Raw genomic sequence first — 20,242 nt, forward strand, 5'->3', positions numbered from 1 at the left:
AAAATACTAAAACTAGAACTATCATATGACCCAGCAATCCCACTACTGGGCATATACCCTGAGAAAACCATAATTCAAAAAGAGTCATGTACCACAATGTTCATTGCAGCTCTATTTACAATAGCCAGGACATGGAAGCAACCTAGGTGTCCATCGACAGACGAATGGATAAAGAAGATGTGGCACGTATATACAATGGAATATTACTCATCCATAAAAGAAACGAAATTGAGTTATTTGTAGTGAGGTGGATGGACCTAGAGTCTGTCATACAGAGTGAAGTAAGTCAGAAAGAGAAAAACAAATACCGTATGCTAACACATATATATGGAATCTAAAAAAGAAAAAAAAAGTTTCTGAAGAACCTAGGGGCAGGATAGGAATAAAGATGCAGACGTAGAGAATTGACTTGAGGACACGGCAATGGGGAAGGATAAGCTGGCACGAAGTGAAAGAGTGGCATGGACTTACATACACTACCAGATGTAAAATAGATAGCTAGTGGGAAGCAGCCACATAGCACGGGGAGATCAGCTCAGTGCTTTGTGACCACCTAGAGGGGTGGGATAGGGAGGGTGGGAGGGAGACGCAAGAGGGAGGAGATATGGGGATATATGTATATGTATAGCTGATTCACTTTGTTATAAAGCAGAAACTAACACACCATTGTAAAGCAATTATACTCCAATAAAGATGTTAAAAAAAAAAAAGAAAATAGAAGTAGGTCAAGAATAATTCCCGGTCAGGAATTTATTACAGCCGTCCCAGCAAGAAAGAAAAGACATCTTGTATTAGAGTAGCAATAGTAGAAGTGGAAGAAAAATCAAGATTTGAAAAAGGGTTGTAGACTGCAGGTGGAATTTTCTATAGTGCAAAACAATGTCACAGAAGAATAAGACTGTTTCTGAAGGCTCAAAATTATACACATTGACAGATAAAGTCACTGAAGTTAGGCTAAAAGAGCTGAGTGAGGGTCTTTCCACCTAGATCTACAGAGATATGAACCTTGGTAGAAACAGAGAAGGAAATGGCAGTTCTCAGTTGAGGATGAAATAGAGGTTTGTGCAGATGACAGATACCAGAGCAGCCTTATCTAGCAAGAGTACATAAGAGTGGGAGTCAGTGGGTCAAGGTTTTAGTTTGTCACTGTGCAGATGCGGGGGCAACATGTCAATTTTTCTTATCTTCTGAGGCTCCAACTACAACATTAACAAGAGAACCTCACCCTAACAGCTTCCATCTGGGAACAGATAGCTACTTAGGGCGGCTGGGGAGAAATCCCACGAGTCAGAAAGGCATAACAGAGAGACTGAGATTCGGTAGACTTATTCCAATTCCAGTGCTACCACTTACTGACTGTATTACCTTGGAAAAGTACCTGCACATTTGCAAGTTTTAGTTTCCTCATCTGTAAAAACGGGTAATTCCAGCTACCTCAGATTTCTTGTGAAAAGCAGAGTTAACACAGTTAAAATACCTAGTACAGTGGCTAACTCATCGTTAAGTGTTAAAAAAATTATGTATAATTATTATGAGGAGGAACAGTCAGATGATGACAACAGCACCAAATATTTAAGGGGATCTTATGAAATACCATGTCCTGTGCTAAAACCATAACACAGATTAATTTATATAATCCCATAAAGGGAGTAACATAATTAACCAGACTCTACAGGTAAGGAAGATGGAAGCTCAGTGATAGTAAGTAACATGCCCAAGATCAGAAGACTATAAAGTCGTAGAATCTGGATTCAAATCTCGGTAGTTTGACCCCAGATTTCCCCCTTCTTAACCACTGTGAGCCACTGTTTCTTTTATATTCTGGAGCAGTAGAGTATCATAGAAAGAGCACAAGTTTTTTACACTATAAAGACCAGCGTTAAGTGCTTGCTGTACTATTTGCAAGCAATGACTTTGGAGAGGTCACTTCATCTCTCTTAGTTTTAGTTACCTCAGCTCTGAAACAGGGATTTAAACAAGAATTATATCTGAAGATGCCTGCCTCTGTGGCTAATACATAGTTGATGTCTAATAAATAAAAGTTGAATAAATAAAAAAATGAGTCTCCATTATATGAATTTAAAACCTTATATCATTGACTGTGAATACGATGGACCAGTATGAGTACAGGTCTCTTACTTCTGCAGCCTGGAAAATAAGACTGGCAGTAGTGAGAACAAAATAGAAGAGTCAGGGCAAGGGGTTACCGCCAGATTTCTATGCGTTTGGATTGTCTCTTATCTTGACATACCTGCATAGTAGGAGGGAAAGGAACTGAATCCAAGATACAGCAAGGTAAAAAAGCTCATTCCCTCTTCTTTGAATTAATATAGATTTTTAATGCTAAAATGAAGGTATCAATAGACAAGACTTATGGAAAATTATAATCAATTTTCTGGGAAAATGGAGCCATTTCTAGATCTCATCTCGAGAAAGCCAAAGGCCAGAAGAAGTGTATCACCAGTATGGCCACACATTTGCACCTCCTAGCACCAACTTCAGTAAGCATTTTTAAAACCAAAGGGAATACAAAGCTCAATTTTGTTTTCATGGGAGACTAACTGCTGACTGAAGATGTGGCATTTAAAGTATACCCCATGGAAATGAGACTGTCTGAATCATGGCTTCTTCAGGCCTACTCAATCCGCCCTGACAGGTCCAACTTCATTTATATAGAGAAGATTCCTTTGATGAGGAAATTCAACATATGACTAACTGGGAGATGTAGATAAGTGTTAAGGAATGGCATTTCCAACACATGATAGCATTTTGGCAAGTACAGATGATTAAAAACTGCACACACACGCACACAGAGACAGAGACAGAGACGGAGAGAGTTGGTTGTGGGTTTTTTTCCCAATTTGCATAGACTGTACAGACTGTGGCTTACAGAATAACATAAATAAGAATGTAAAGGGGAATCTGCGGCAATGTTCAAAAAACAGTTCAATTCAATAAATATTTACTGCGGGCTTACCATGCACTTAATGTTGGGCCCACAAAACAAGCACTTTGACTTAAGGGGTTTATATGTAAGTAAGTCAATACCACAGAGTGTGTTTGGAGCTAAAATAGAGCATTATAGACAAGGAAGAGCGGAAGGTGACTAATTTTGCCTGGGGCAGGAAGGATTCACTAAGGAGGTTAAACTAGTATATGATTTTTGAAGGTCAAATAGGAATTCTCCACTGGGACCACATCAGAACATGACAGAGGAGAAAGCTTTCTATTCCAAGGAAACAGGCCTGCACCCAAATGGCAGGGTTTGTATTCTCCCAAGATGGTATAAACATTTAAGTTCATTGGGAAAAGTGGTCATGCATTTGAGAAGCAGTGCATTTTAATGGAAAAAGTACTGGACATTAGCAGTCTGTACAAGTCACTTAACCTCTCTGGACCTCAGCTGAGAGTTGAAACTTGGACTCTCTAAGTTCCTTTTTAAGTCTAACATTCAATGATTGTGTTAAGATCCTAGAACCACAGGGCTAGAAGGAGTCCTATCCATCCATCTCAAAGCCTAGATAGGGAGAAAGACTGCTATCCACACTGGTTGTAGAATACCTTGATCAAGTATCTGATTATCCATGGGAAGAATGAGTTACACATTAGCCTCTAGGTCAGCACTGCCCAAGAGAAATATAATGAGAACCAAAATGTGAGCCATATATGTAATTTAAAAATTCCTAGTAGTCACACTGAACAGAGTAAAATGGAAAAAATTAATTTTGATACTATATTTTATTTAACTCTACATATCCAAAATATTATAATTTTGAAATATAACCAAGAAAAAATTTATTGAGATAGTTTACTTTTTTCTCCATACTAAGTCTTTAAAAATCTTATATGTTCCACTGATTAATAATGCATCTCAATTCAAACTAGCCACATTTCATGGGCCCAGCAGCCACATGTGACTAGTGGCTAGTCTCTTGGACAGTGCAGCTCTAGAGTGTATCTTCAGAAACTTCTATACAGCTCTAGGGACACTCACATTCCTCCGCCACATGAAATTTGGTTTGAAATTAATTGTTATCATTGAATTTGATGTCAATTGTCAAGGCTTTGTTTCCTAAGGAGTGTCTCCTGGGAGTGGTAACATTGCCCTTACTCATACCTCAGCAGAAAGGAAGACTGGGGTTTCGCTTTCACATTATGTTGGGGGGGTGGGGTTGGACATCACTGAAGAAGGAAGGAATCTACCATTGACTCAATTTCCCTTATGTATAAGACACTTTGAAGGGCTTGTAAATATTAGCACATGTTAAGTTGTACAATAAAATCTATGTCTATGTGATAGCCATTAGCACCCCATTTTATGGATGAGGAAACTAAGATTAAGATGGGCTAAATAATGAGCTCAGGCTCACACAGCTGGAAAGAGATAGAAAAGAATTCAAACCAAGGGTCGTGATATTTAAGAAGCAGGGTTACTAGAGCTAACCCTGCTTGGTCACATAAAATTCCAGAGCACTGTAGTCTGAATAGTCCTGCAACCCGAAATTCCTCTTCTGACCATTAAAGCCCTGCATCTAGGCACCGTTTCACAAGCCTGGGCTAATTCTTTCCTAAACAGTACTTGAAGCTTATCTCTCTCAGTCGGTTTTCCTCTTGGCTAGACAACAAAACCTTTTCTATCATTCCTTCCTAAGACTACTAAATCAAAACAAATCCCAACAGTTTCCCCTTCATCTTTTTTTTTTTTAACATCTTCATTGGGGTATAATTGCTTTACAATGTTAGTTTCTGCTTTATAACAAAGTGAATCAGTTATACATATACATATGTTCCCATATCTCTTCCCTCTTGCATCTCCCTCCCTCCCACCCTCCCTATCCCACCCCTCCAGGCGGTCACAAAACACCAAGCTGATATCCCTGTGCTATGAGGCTGCTTCCCACTAGCTATCTACCTTACGTTTGGTAGTGTATATATGTCCATGCCTCTCTCTCGCTTTGTCACAGCTCACCCTTCCCCCTCCCCATATCCTCAAGTCTGTTCTCCAGTAGGTCTGTGTCTTTATTCCTGTCTTACCCCTAGGTTCTTCATGACATTTTTTTTTCTTAAATTCCATATATATGTTAGCATACGGTATTTGTCTTTCTCTTTCTGACTTACTTCACTCTGTATGACAGACTCTAGGTCTATCTAGGAATAAACCTACCTAAGGAGACAAAAGACCTGTATGCAGAAAATTATAAGACACTGATGAAAGAAATTAAAGATGATACAAATAGATGGAGAGATATACCATGTTCTTGGATTGGAAGAATCAACATTGTGAAAATGACTATACTACCCAAAGCAATCTACAGATTCACTGCAATCCCTATCAAACTACCACTGGCATTTTTCACAGAACTAGAACAAAGAACTTCACAATTTGTATGGAAATACAAAAGACCCCGAATAGCCAAAGCAATCTTGAGAACGAAAAACGGAGCTGGAGGAATCAGGCTCCCTGACTCCCCTTCATCTTTAAACAAAGTAGCCATGTTTCCACTCTTTCTGATTACTGAAGCTTTTTTTTTTTTTTTATAATAGTGTTTATTTATTTTTACTTGTTGACAGTTTTGCTTTATTTATTTATTTATGGCTGTGTTGGGTCTTCGTTTCCGTGCGAGGGCTTTCTCTAGCTGTGGCAAGCGGGGGCCACTCTTCATCGCGGTGCGCGGGCCTCTCACTATCGCGGCCTCTCTCGTTGCCGAGCACAAGCTCCAGACGCGCAGGCTCCAGACGCGCAGGCTCCAGACGCGCAGGCTCAGTAATTGTGGCTCACGGGCCCAGTTGCTCCGCGGCATGTGGGATCTTCCCAGACCAGGGCTCGAACCCGTGTCCCCTGCATTGGCAGGCAGATTCTCAACCACTGGGCCACCAGGGAAGCCCTACTGAAGCTTTTGTATGAACACTCAAGAAGAAAATCCAGGGGCTCTGCAAAGCAGTATGGTATATATGGGAAAGACTGGCTGTCTTCTTCTTGAATGTGACTTGGGAACATTAATGTGCCTCTCTAAGTTGCAGTTTTACAATCTGTTAAATGAGGGCATTAACAATACCTGACAGGGTTGTTACATGGATTAAAATAAAGATGAAGACATTCCTAGCACATAGGAAAGCACTCACTGAGTAAATTCCTTCTTTTCTTCTGCAACACAGTGGCCGTCCATGGCCCTGTTATGTATTGCTGCTCTTCTGACTCACTCCCTGGAGTTGGCCTCTTCCCCAGGAATAGTACCTGAATAGGTTCAGTAACAATTACACATCGAAGTAGGACCTCAGGGCTTTTCCCCCCTCAGTCTACTCAACAGAACTGCTGTGAAGAAGACATTGTGTGTGCTCTTTTTCTCTGGAGGATATATTATCCCCTACTTAAGACTGTCAAAAATATTCTGCGCAGGATATTCCTGAGGAATTTATGGCACTGACCATCCCTCCCACCCAGCCAAAGCTCTACATCCTGCCTCTAGCCGCTTCTGTTTTAAGACTCTTCAGACTGTGGTGCACACCAGGGAACTTGGCTTTGTTTAGCCCTGAAGGAGGGGATAATGAGAGAAGAGGTGAGAATCACCTAGTGCTGCAAAAATCAATGTTATTGACTGTTGGACTAAAGGAAAGAGAAAACAGCCTTGCCGATTGTGGTGGACTAGAAGGAGGAAAGGAATGGGAGGTGGGTAGCAGAGTCTACATAATGAGAATGGGCAGACAGCCCTGACTGAGTGATTCTCATTACAGATCAACAGTTCTGTCTGAGTAATCTCCACCCACCCCCGAGTCTCTACTGCTCCAGTCATTTTGTAAAACTATCTTCTAGCTTGTATCTGCACTGAAATGATGTTTTAGATCTAAGGGAAAATGTGAGTGTTTTTCACTGCACTGGTGAAATTTAAATTTTTATTTATTTTGAATTTTTCTTATCTGCTATTTGCAATAACAGAATTTTTTGAACTAATCAAATGCTTCCCTAAAAGTTTTATTATAGAATTTTCTTCAGACAGAATGATTTTGTCAACTTAAATTCAATAATCCATTACCTAAAACACACAGACATAGATACCATTTCTTAATAATGCCTCTGTTCCTTGTACAGAATATTGTGTTTAGCACAAAAGGGAGACTCAATTAATGTTTGCTTTAAAAATGAACTGAAGAAGATATGGAATTCATGTTCTAGTAAAGAAAACAAGAATAAACACCTCCAATATAAGGGATACATGTTACACTATTAATACAATAGTGCTACAAGAGTAATACAAAGTATAACAAGTGTTACACTAATAATACAAAGTAATACAAAATAATGAAAGATAGTAAACGGAGAAGTTTCATCTGGGAGAAGATAAGAACTGGCAGGGTCCCGATGGCCTGCACAGTTATTATGTAGGGGAAAGAAAAGGCAAATACCTTTCTAAACAATTAGAAGGAAAAATAATGACAAATATTTTTATAGTGTTCTAGAATTTACAAAGCATTTTCATATTTTTATTTTTTAATTTTTATTATATATATATATATATATATATATATATTTGGCTGCGTTGGGTCTTCGTTGCTGTGCGCAGGCTTTCTCTAGCCGCGGTGAGCGGGGGCTACTCTTCATTGCAGTGCGCAGGCCTCTCATTGCAGTGGCTTCTCTTGTGGAGCACGGGCTCTAGGCGTGCGGGCTTCAGTAGCTGTGGCATGCGGGCTCAGTAGCTATGGCTCGTGGGCTCAGTAGCTATGGCTCGTGGGCTCCAGAGCGCAGGCTCAGTAGTTGTGGCGGGTGGGCTTTGTTGCTCCGTGGCATGTGGGATCTTCCCAGACCAGGGATCTAACTCGTGTCCCTTGCATTGGCAGGTGGATTCTTAACCACTGCACCACCAGGGAAGTCCTGTTTTCATATTCTGTACATGCTTTGTAACAACCATACAAGGTGCAGTGAGTGTGTTTTGGTGCTGTTTAAAGGTATCTTTTGTGTACAGAAAAGATTATTTGGAGCTCTCTTGGTTTACAAAATTAATACTTAATTTTTTAAGTTATAAATTCAAAAGCCTAGCTTACTTAACTTTTTAAGTTCAATTTATAAGCGTACTGTTCCACCTATAAATCAAGCAAGATTTTTACAATCACCATTTTAAAAGTTTTTATGACTTAAATTCCCCTTAAACAAATTTAACCTGAATTTATAAATTTACTATATTAAATTTCCTTTAAAGTATTTTATCTGAATAACAAACCTTTCCACGTACTTAAATAATTCTTTTATATCTAATAAATAAAACTTAAAATATGGAGAGTTTTATGCTTTATTATATGTTTCAATGATATTCACAAATGGTAAGATTCTGTATATCTTTCATCTTAAAATCTCAAGTCAAAATCAATTCCTTGACATTCTAAAAGTAACATGTTAAATACTTTAATCTAGCAAATCTCTTTAAAAATGTAAGGACATACACTACCAAATATATGTAATTATTATAGAACACAAAATATTAATTAAAAGGTTTAATTCCCTTCATTATTTTATAATTAATCAAAATATTTTCAGGATTAAAGACTTCTGCCCACTAAGGAAACAATTACGCAAATCTTGCGGTTGGTCTCCCAAGAATTTTTGAGGGTTTCATATTTAGTTCACTGAGGCTGTATATCATGTAGAGATATTGGCTGGGAGATGTGTAACTACAGATATTGAGGGTGATTTTTCTCACCTCCTCAATGATAAGATTAAACATTGTTGTATAGTCACTATCTTATGAACTACAAAATTTTAGAAAGGAATTTGGTCCTAGCTTATGTCCCCTGGATTCAAAATATATCATAAGGGAATCATCAGCTACACAAATTCACAACAACTACATAGTTTAAAGCAAACTTTCTTCACCGCTTCAGCTGGTGTTTCATTGACTTCTTTAAAATATTTCAACATCTTCTTAATAGATCCTGAGTATCTCTGAGCCTTGTTCATAATACTAGAGGGATGTTATGATTTTCATCTCAACTAAGACATTAGAAATTAAACACTGGAAAAACTGATTTATTCACCTAGAAGTGTAGTAGACTATTTTCTAAATGGAGATGGATTTCAAACCTAGGTTTTCCACTAAACATCAATTTTTCCACATCTCCTCTATGTCATGAGCAGTGGATTGAGACATGGCTGGAATGGGTTTTGGCTGCCTATGTTGAGTGTAAGTGGTGTCTACAAGGAGGTAAATGATGGAAAGGTGGTTGAGGCCATACTATGGGGATGAATAATTTTGAGGGCAATGGGAAACACAGAAAGTTCCTGAGTAGAGATATGGATAGCCAGTTCTTTTCTGTGTTTTAGAAAAATAAGTTTGGTGCCACCATGGGGAAGACACATTTAGAGGGGAAACAGAGGGAGAATAGAAAAGCCAGTCGGGATGTGCCTGTGGCAATGCAGTGAGAGATAATGAGAGCCCTCACTGAGGGACGAGAGGTAGAAAGAGACAGAAGTAGAAGAAATCATTCCAAGGATTTGTGAACTGATTACATATCCAATGGGGCTGGAGAGTTAAAAATAATTTCAATGTTTCTACCCTAAATACCTAGGAGAATAGTAATAATAAGGAAGTTGTCTGGTTGGTTTCTTTTTAAAATAGCCACACACACACACACACACACACACACACACACACACTCACACAAAGAGCTCAAAGCACATTATTTGGTGGTGTGGGTATAAAAGTGTTAGAGGACTAGCTAGAGAAATAAATTTGCATTAAGTATACATATTTTCCCTGTATGAAGTTCAGTGGAATGATCCTTTTGAAACTCAGAGTCACCGTATATTTTTTCCAAACTGTATCTCATTCTAAAGTTATTCCAAGGTTACACTTGAAAACTTTTTATCCTCTGCTGAAAAGCAATCGTCTGAGAAAAATAATGCTTTCGGTCCCCGCCTACTTTTATTTATTACTTTTCAAAAAAAAAAGTTTCCCTCTTATGCAGCCATTTTAGAAGATGCTTATGAAGAATTATTAATGACATGAGAATGTTTTTATGATTATGGTATTGAGTGCAAACACAGCGTACAAATAATTAATCCTGGATATCTTCCACACATAACACATCACATTCATAAACACACACATATACACATACATAAGGAAAAGTGGAAAGAAAATAGAACTTTTATACATGAGTTTCAAGGTTATGAGCAAATATAAATTTTTGTCCTTCTTTGTATTTACATAATTTCTATAATGAGCATATATTACTATTATAATCTTAAAAACAGTTGAGTTACAATGCATACTAATTATAACTGATTCCTAAGTTTATTTTTCCTAAAGAGTTTGAAAGAGTGTGGATTATAAATTAATTGACTAAACATCCAACACACATGCACAGGGCTCCAAAAAGATTCAGGGATTCACTTCAGAAATCTACCTTATTCCCTTCCTTCCAGGCTCACTGCATACCGCTTGGCCTCACTTTCCTCTTTGAATCTAGGTACAACCTTAAAAAAATAAATAAATCTAGGTAGATCTTTAAAAATAAATAAATCTATGTATACTTTTTTAAAGAATATGTAAATCTAAGTACACCCATTAGAAACTAAATAATAAGTAAATAACACGACTCAATATTTGTCCCCTGCTACTCATCTAACTTTCATTTTTAAAAAGATATTCCCTCAGCATCTTTCAATTAAATTCTGCCTATTTTGAAAGTGCCAAAGTCTTTTATGAGTCTAAACAAAAAGAAAAGATCTAGTTTATATTTGAGAAATATTTAGGGCCAGACCTTCTCAGGGTCAAATGTCTCCTTGTTTTATTGTTCATCCTTCCCTTTTCAATTCTCAAGAGCTAGGTTCTCCAAGCAATACCAATCTATCCTGGGGAGTTTTGTTACCTTATTTACTGCACTAATAAAAGGTGCAGATTTGAGCAAATAGGACTCTTTCAAAGGGTGCCTATACTTCAGTTAGTTATTAATGTATCTTCAGTATAAGCACCCCCAGATTCATGGGAAGGTACAGGTTACCCTTTACAGGTAAAGGGACTGGGCCCCTTTACCTGTAAAACAGGTTTAATAATCAAACTTCTCTTAAGGTTACTGGGAAAAGTAAATGAATGAAGTTCCTTGAACAGTGCCTGACACATCATAAGCACTCTATAAACACTAGCTATTGCTATTAGGCATGCTGAGCTATGTAGATGGTTAGGTGAAATCTCAAGGGCCAGTGCCAGGGAAGTAAGTGCTGAACCATGAATTCCCAAATGAGGATTCTACACGGTAAATGACCCAGGCTATATGGATAGCCTCCCTGTGTTTAGTGCAGGACTTCCACATGTTTTCTGCTTAGTGCTGACTGACTGTTGTAATTTGTCATCTTTTACTTGCATATTCCTAACTGAGGCTGTATGTTCCTCAAAGCAAGGAACATATTACAGTGTTTTTCAAATTGTGACTTGTGACCCATTCTGTACTCTTTCAAATTCATTAATAAAGGTAAAAGAAGAAGTCAGTTTTAAATTAGTCAGTATAAATTATATTTCCTCAACCATTTTATGATTATAAAACATTTAGTAAATGTTTACTAAATGTTGACCAAAACTATAGAAAAGAAACAAATTTTTAAAAGGTTAAAATAGAATAGAAAATATCAAAATGCATAGCTTTTGGTAAAGTTAAGTACTGGTGAAACTTGTGAAAGCTTTGTGAAACTTGTACAGAGTTGCAATTTTTAATTTATATTCTTTATGGATTGCAGTCCAGAAAGTTTTAAATACTTTGGCTATATATGTTACTCAGGCAAATATTAACACATAACAGTTTCTCAACAAACTTGCTGACTCACTGCTTTATTTCCAAACATAAGCTGTAAGACAGTAATTCCCAAATTTGTCTTATGATAAGAATTACCTAGGGTCCTTTCCAGATTCCCAGAGATTCTGATGTTGGAGAAAGACTGTCATACTTACTGTCATAAAAGAGGCAATAATTTGCCATTAGAGAAGAAACTTGTTGAAAGCAAAATTCATTCTCCTTGTTGTATATCTATTCGTATTTGGTGGTACCATAGCTAATCCAAAGATGCAGTCTGCAAAATACATCCAGCTCTTTGAGCAGCTAACATTCATCCATTCAGCAAATATTTATTGATCTTTTGCCACATGCAAGGTAATGGGGATATAAAATCTGTAAGACATGATCCCTGCCCTCTAGTAGCTTAGAGTAGATTTATTTCAGAACTACAGTGGGTTCCCCTGAGGATCAGAAGATTTTAAGCCAAAAATAAAATGAAGGCTTGAATGCACATTTATGGCATTAGTCTTGGGTAATCTACCCTTCAAAATTTTCACAGGATTAAAAAGCACTAAAGCTGCAGTGGCAACCACAAATCAAAGCAGTATTTCTCTAATTCATACTGATCAAATACGGAAGAGCTGAGAACCAGTACCCCACAGCTGAGGAGAACTTGGTATCAGGGCAGGAAAAGACAAAGAAGAAGATAAATATGCAAAAGTATAATTATATACAGAACTGGACAACTTGTCCCCAGTCTTACTGACACCAACCTGATCCCAACTATCAACATCTTTCACCTGGATGATCACAAGAAGTTCTAATTGGTCTCCCTGTGCCAACCCTTGTCCCCTTAAAGTCTCTTAAACACAGCAGCCTGAGTGACCTTGTGACGACTCTGCTTAAAACCCTACTGGCTTCCTTCACTGAAAGAAGAAGCTGAACCTATAAAGCTTTACATGATCTGCTCACTTTGACACTCTCTTGACCTTTCTCTTGCTAGCCACACTGGCCTCCTAGACATTCCTTAAAATGCCACCTCAGGGCCTTTGCCCTTTCTGTTACCTTTTCCTACATGGTTAATCCCTTCACATCCTTTAGGTCTTTCCTCAAAAGTCACCTTCCTAGTGAGACCCTCACTAACCACTTTATCTAAAACTGTAACTTCAACCCCTTCCCACCTCACACTTTTGATTGACGGTCCTTCCATGTTTTGTTTTTCTTCTTAGCATTTATATTTATTATATTTATTTTTTACACTATATTTATATAAATATACCAACACTAATATATATACACTAAATAAATATATTTATATTTACACTATATTTATTATTTACACTATATTTATTATTTACACTATATATTTTACTTAACTGTGCTTTTTATTGTCTGCTTACCTTACAAGCATATAAATTTTAAAAGGATAGGGATTATTATCTATTTTATTCCACCCGGTATTTTTAGCAACTAGGTCAGTGCCTGACACATAATAGATGCTCATTAAATATTTGGTGAATGAATGAATGTAGAATACAGAAGAAAACCTCATGCTCTGACTGTAACCATCGTTTATTAGAAAGAAGAGAAGAAACAGTAAACTCATACTAAGTAAAATATACAGTTATATTATTTACTTAATTCCTTACTTTACTTCAAAAAGATTTGAGGTATCTATGACACATTAATTATAGTCCACATATCTATATTATCTATTTAGGAAGGTTTTTAAAAGGTTTAGAGTGGAACAGACTTGATTTAAATGCTGGCTTCATAGGCACCTAATATTTGTGTAATATTAGGCAAATTATTTTTGTTCCTTAAACTTTAGTCTTCCTCATCTACAAAATAATGATGATGATGCTTACCTCACAGGTCACTGAAAAGCGCTTTGAGAGAGTATGTGCAAAGTTATTGGTGTAGTCCATGGCTCATGCCAAGAGCTTGAAAATGGTAGCTATTATTGCCATTGTTCATTTTGCTATTTTATTCTTTATCAGTTTTTTGTAATTTTTTTGTTTTGAATTAAAGAGCCTCATTAGAAATTATAAATCCAATATTTTGAGTAGGCTTAGGTATTATAAACCCAATATACTGAGTAGGCTCACAACCATTTGGATGCCATAATATAGGGGCCTAGTGAGGGACTAATATATTATTGACCTCCTAAAAGAGATGATTATTCAACTGGAATCCTGAGAGGGATCACCCCTGATTTGGAGAGCTATAGGTGTTATATAAACTGTCTACACGTTCTGATTCATGATTCCAAGCCCTGTCTACAACAAATAATGTTTATTAAAAGCATCAATATGTGGGACTATCATAGAATCTAGCAAAGAGTAGGTGTCAGAAGCATAAGGAGACAGAGTTTCTGCAAATTTCCCTTTCAATCAGTCCTTCAATCATTTTTTGCATTCCTAAATTACAAACAAACTAAAAATAATGAAGAAAACAGTAAACAGTTCCTGTCCTCAAAGTGCTTAAAATCTACCTGGAGTGAGGCAATACCCAAACATAAAAAAGTAGCTAGCAATGCAAGATAATAATGCAAATGATGGCATGAGGCAATATAAGATGTATTGCCATGAAAGATGGAGATATTGCACTTACAAAATCAAAGGGGGAATAAAGTAAGGGAATTAGTGTGGCTGGGGTCAACTTCTTGGAAGACACCCTGTACTATTTTTTAAAGGAAGGATAGACTTTAGACAAGCATGACCATGCAGAGAAGGGATACCCATTGCAAGAAACAATTCTAGCAAATGCTCAGAGGCAGAAAACCATGGGGTGTTTGGAAAAAAGCAACTTCACTGAATAAACCTGGTAGAAATGAGCATGATGAATGTCTGAATTCTAGGGTGTTTAGGCATATAACAAATTGTTTTAGTTTGAATTATTGATTCCCTCCAAATTAGCTTTACAAATCTGGCTGTGCAGATCCAGAGGATGTGACTGAGTACAAGTGGTTTGTGACTGCCAAATCCAGTATTCAAACCCAAGCCTATATGACTTTCAAATCTGTGGTTTCATTTTTCCTTTCTCTCAAAATAATTTAACAAGCATTAAGGTAAATAAATCTGGGAAGAAGCTGATAAAGTAATAAAAAGAAATCTGGGACTTAGCTAATACAATCATTTAACAAATATTTACTGAGCACCTACTATGCCCTTGGTGCTGTTCTTGATGCTGATGATATAGATATGAACAAAACGAACTGAATTCTCAGTCCCAGAGAGTTTACACATTAGCATATGTGCAAATGTGATGGTGATGGTAACAGTGGTGGGAGAAGGGATACTATATATAAATATGTTTCTCATCAACTATAGATACCTTTTAATAGGGCAATTCCTAGAATTCCTTAACATAAAGGCAACTCTGAAGTCTTACTCCTATTTGGCGGTCTCAATTTTATCAATTAAGAATTAAATTAATTGAGCATTTACTATATACTAAGAACATTTTTTACAGTGTTTATGTGCCTTATTTCACATAATCCTAATAATCCCTAAGAGCTATCACTATCCTTATTTTACAGATAAAAATACTGAACTTCAGGTAGGTTAAGAAAGTTTCTTATACACAAAATTTGTATAAATAAATGGGGAAGATATACCTAAACATAGTTCTTTTGTAATCCCCAAAACCCACACTTTAAAATCATTCTGCTATGCTCTTTTCCCAAAGAGCTCTTATATTTACCCTCAAGGAATTTCAAAATTAAGAGCAGAATTCTTGGATCTATGGGGTAGGCAGCAGGATTTACTAGAATGAGCAGTAAATCAAGGGTCAAGAGGCCTGAGCCTTATATTAGGTCTACTCCTGACACACTGTGGAACAGAGTAACTGGCCATTTCCTTTCTCTATCTAGTTTTCTTATCTGTGAAATGGGCCTAATACCTGCCACTCATATTTCAGGTATTGTAGACTCACAAGTATATATGGGTGTGTTTACAGTAGCAAGATGAAAGGAGGGAAATAATGAGATGAGGAACATAAAAGTATTTAGAAAAGTAAAAGGTATCACCTAGATGTAAGTTATTATCATCAATATCATTACTTTCTAAAACAGAGCCATTTCTATAGACAAGATGGACATCTGGTGCAACAAACTTCCTATATGTTTTCTTATCGAAGAGGTACTTTATGTATAACATAAGCAATTTGAGATGGGAGAGGAATTATACATCTATGTAATGAACATATTGCTCCTTTTGTGCGGCCAGACTCAGATTAAATTGCTCTAATCACATTCTTTAAAAAGTTAAAAAGATAAACCCAAGCCAATATGATATAAATGTTCATCAAACGCAACAACTTAACACTAACACGAAAACATACAACATAAGTAATACCCTCTGTCTAGAAGTTTTCATTTCTTTTCCTTCTGTCGAAAGTTCTCCTTCTAGAAATAGGTGGCAAATTAACACAATTTCTAAAGAGTCAGATTGTGATAACGGCTCAGCCAGTTCTCACGGCCCTGGCTTTAGCTCCTATTTATTTGTTTTACTCTAGTAGTTCATGTTCAGCCTTGCAAGACCCTACTCTCCGTCCATTTCAACTATTTGCAGCTCTCCAAAGTGTTCCATGCTTTTGTCATTCCCTCCACCAGGCATGCCTTCCTCACTCCAGGCTGCTTGGCAAAACTCCATTAGCTGTCAAGATTCAAGTCTGAGGTGACTTCACAGTGAAAACTTTCTTGACAAGTCCATGCAAAATTGGCCAGTATTCTGTTTTGCTTTGTCCCTATAATGCCCTGCATAGATGTCCATTACTGGTTCTGTAATATTTCAAACCACTTATTTGTTTACATGTTTGTGTCCTTTCCAAGACTGGAAGCTTCTTGAGAGCAAGGACTGTTTTCTATTGATCTTAGTTTCCCAGACTAGCACAGTGCATAAATCATAGCTGTCCTTCAGAAAGTTTTTGGTAGATAAATGAATAAATAGTGACCCATGAGCCACATTCTGATGTCTGTCTGTATGTGTATTAATGCCTTGATTTAATGCCTTGATTATTACATAAAAACATATATGAAATACATTAAAACATACCACTCTCAGAAAATCTTTTTTACTGTACTATATTATAAAGGTCCAATTAACAAAACAATCATTCTAGAATAAAAGACTGTGACATCAGGGGCTTTTTCTGTGCAGAAAAACATAAGCAAGAGATTTTGCTTTCCTTTGAATTTTAACCGCCTTAAAGTTTTGGGTCACTGTAACACCAATCATGTTAAATCATGGCAACATGAGAAGCTACACACTATAAAAGAGACTTTACCATAACTGAGCAAATAAATAATTTTGGGCACAAGAGAAATAAAATCAAATACTTTTGAAATGTATAATAATATAAATCAAAAGTTAAAAATAAAAATATCATGTAAGACTTTATTGCACCAACTTGGTAAAATATCAGACCCCAAGTGATCTGCAAACTCTTCTGCAAACCTTGCTGTCTCAGAAGGAAAAGATAACCTTATAAAATTATAAAGTATGCCAGAAAGTGCAAGAGCTAATTATTGAAAGGCATAGGCATATTTAAAGTTCAAGTTAAACTACTCAGAGCAAGGTTAGATATGCTGTATGTGGCAATGTATGTGGTCTGAGTTTCTATTGATTAATGTATCTTATATCAGAGTACAGATTTGCCAAAGTACTAAGAATTTATTATCCAAAAGTCATCTGAATTAAGATATATTTGGTAAAACTCTTTTCATTCTCTTGCTTATGAACTTAAATGAGAAAAATTTAAAGCTAAGCCCACAAAGACCACTGATAGTAGTTAATAGTAAAAAAAAAAAAAGGGATTTCCCAAAACCCATATCAAAGGAACTTTGGACTCACGTTTTCTTGTACTTCTGAAATATAACAATGAAATATCAAAACAATCATTATCTCTTAATCTAAATTATTTATGGAGATTTATCTGAAAAAAAAAAGCATGTTTCTCCTTCAAAAAAGATGAGGAGAGAAAACATTTACAATTCATTGAGTTTACAAAACAATGTATGCCATACCAATAGTTTGGAACAGAAGGTGGTGATGGAGGAATCCAAGTTGATATCTGGGCACACTCTAGCTTTTTAAATATTTCTTTTCATGTTGTTTACTATATCCATCATAGGCATGGAAAAAATTGACTGTTGAAGTTAATCTTAAAAGTAGTAGAAAGTAAATTCTGTAGAACTCTGCAAAATGATCCACAGAATGCTTCCAGGCTGTAGTTGTAAAAGAACTGGTCATCAAAACATAAATACTACCTGTTTGAAATTCAAATAGAGAACAAAAAAGGCTTACAAGACAGTGAGCAGCAGGGAGTTCTTTAATAAAACTTGTAAACACAGAAAATGAAACTTTAGTGCCCAAACACATTAAAATACTCCCACAGTAAAATAAAAGGGGAAAACACTTTACATTGACTTTTTTTTTTGAGATTTCTATTTTAGGTATGAAGTCTTAATTGCCTTTTTTACATTTTTTCTGAAAGGCAATCACTTTCCTTTTGGTCTTTCTTCAGTAAGAAATACAAGTTCAAACTGCTAACAGAGTATATCATTCACTTAAATTGTACACCTGGAATTCCACAGCTGGCCTGTCTGGCTGGCTCAGTTCTCAATGAACACAGTGTCAGAAAACCTCTCCAGTAATAACAACGTCCTTCCAGACAAGGGGTGAATCTCCCAAACTTAAGCTCAACTTCGGATAATCATTAGCTACAGCAAGTGAATGTCAATGGGGTGACAGGCGCCAGGGCAGTGGTGCCCACTCAGCCTGAGCAACCAGCATACTCAGCGCTGAGAATTTGTACGATCAATATCACCAACTTCCAATGATAATAATTTGTTTATATGAACAGAATGGTCAGGTATCCCACAGATCACATCCTAATGCCATTACAGCCACTAAATTTAATCCCCAGCTCTTAAACAATTAAGCTGCATGAACACAGGCAGCTCACGGCACTTTTTAAAAGAAAGACTTTAAATCCTAATCTGAAGCACACTCCATGGCTTTTACCTTCTCTGATTTCTTGGTTCTGGCCTACCTAAATAATTTTCATCTTTTCCTCCCCCCCCACTCCACCCCCCAAGTGTGAGCGTGAACCTGAATTGCAAACAGTTAAACCTGAAGGTCACTTCACAGCAGCGTTTCAACATGTTCCACCAGCGAGGCTGCACGGCAACAATAAAACAAAGCCCTTGCAACCACCTGTAATAATCTGCCTGCTCAGCCAGCAATCTGAAAAGTCCTGAAGCTACACAAGGTAGACATTTTCTGCAGCTGATTTAACATGTATATTGTGCCCAGTTGCCGACTCGCCTCCTCTTACCTTCACGTTAGTCCGGAGTGCACAGTAACATGCAAAGAACATTGCAGTAAATAAGGAGCATATGGACCGGTATTCAGCTTCTCAGCACAGCGCAAGCCCCACACACACGATCCTGGGCATGTGCTACTAAGGAGCATCCGTTCCCTCTGTCAGTTTGAAAATGCATTGATCTCTGTTTTCTCTGACTACAAAACGACATGTCTTGAAGGCACTGAGTGAGGGCTCAAAATCTCTTCATTGGCTATATATAGCATCGTGCCCAGTAATTTCAATTAGCCGAGAATTCAGCAGCTGAAAGTTAGGACTTCAGTTGCCTTTCCTTCTAGCATTTTAAATCACTGGGTTAAAAAAAAAAAAAAAAAAAAAACGGGAGGGGGGATGAGCTCACCAGGAAGGAGGGGGGGGAAAGGTGAAGAATTGAAATTTAACCAATGAGTTACTTATATTTCTGGAGAGCTCTGGTGTTATCCTATTAGATACTTTACAAAGGGATTGCATCGAGCAGACTGTAAATGAAGAGGAAACCCTTTTCCCTTTGGAGGTTTAATATGAGCTCTGCTCTATATTCCAGGCTATTATGATGCAGCACCCTGTTTGGCAAATACTACCAATCACTGCAAACACATCTCATTCTGCTTTTCTGTATGGAATAGGACAAAGACCAAAGGATCACTGTCTCATAAAGTCCCCTAAAATGTAAGCTGGGTTCCCCTGGGGTGATCTGCAGTTACATGGCTGAGAAGTACCACCTTCTCTCACTTCCCTGTCCTTTAATTTCTGTTACATCTTCCAGGGATATCTAAAGTTGCGAAGCTCACTAACAAATGCATCCAATTTTCCAAAACTAACGTTTGTTGATAAATGACAATCGATAGAAGAAGATGGGATTGGAACGAAGACAGAAGATTCCAGGATATAACATAACTAAAGATTCAGTAGCTACTGCTGCTGAATGTAATATGTTCAGCTGGTTCTGTAAGGGAGAGAACCAGAGAGAAAAATAAAAGCTTCTGCCCCCATGAATCCATAAGGGGGGAAGAAAAATACTTAACTCAAAAACATCGTCAGATTCTACTGTCTGTTGTCATTCCTCTCAGGCACCGGATGCTGCAAATTAACTCAGTTTTTACTGAGTCAAAAGGAC

At 37.2% G+C, this 20,242-nt stretch overlaps 1 protein-coding gene across 13 annotated transcripts in view; it reads right to left on the bottom strand.

Moving 5' to 3' along the window:
* The window catches only part of DLG2 (discs large MAGUK scaffold protein 2), a 2,011,757-nt gene that overhangs the window by 1,387,229 nt on the left and 604,286 nt on the right, over positions 1–20,242 (bottom strand). For 2 of the 13 annotated variants that reach the window (XM_067750584.1, XM_067750583.1), the window contains exon 1: positions 19,099–19,426. The exons of the other annotated variants lie outside the window; for them this stretch is intronic. In XM_067750584.1, coding sequence (XP_067606685.1) covers positions 19,099–19,140 — 42 coding nt within the window. In that variant the 5' untranslated portion in view covers positions 19,141–19,426. Of the gene's footprint in view, positions 1–19,098; positions 19,427–20,242 lie in introns of those variants that run through there. 13 annotated transcript variants of the gene reach the window in all.

The sequence above is a fragment of the Pseudorca crassidens genome, chromosome 9 (genome assembly GCF_039906515.1).
Source record: "Pseudorca crassidens isolate mPseCra1 chromosome 9, mPseCra1.hap1, whole genome shotgun sequence".
Lineage (NCBI taxonomy): Eukaryota > Metazoa > Chordata > Mammalia > Artiodactyla > Delphinidae > Pseudorca > Pseudorca crassidens.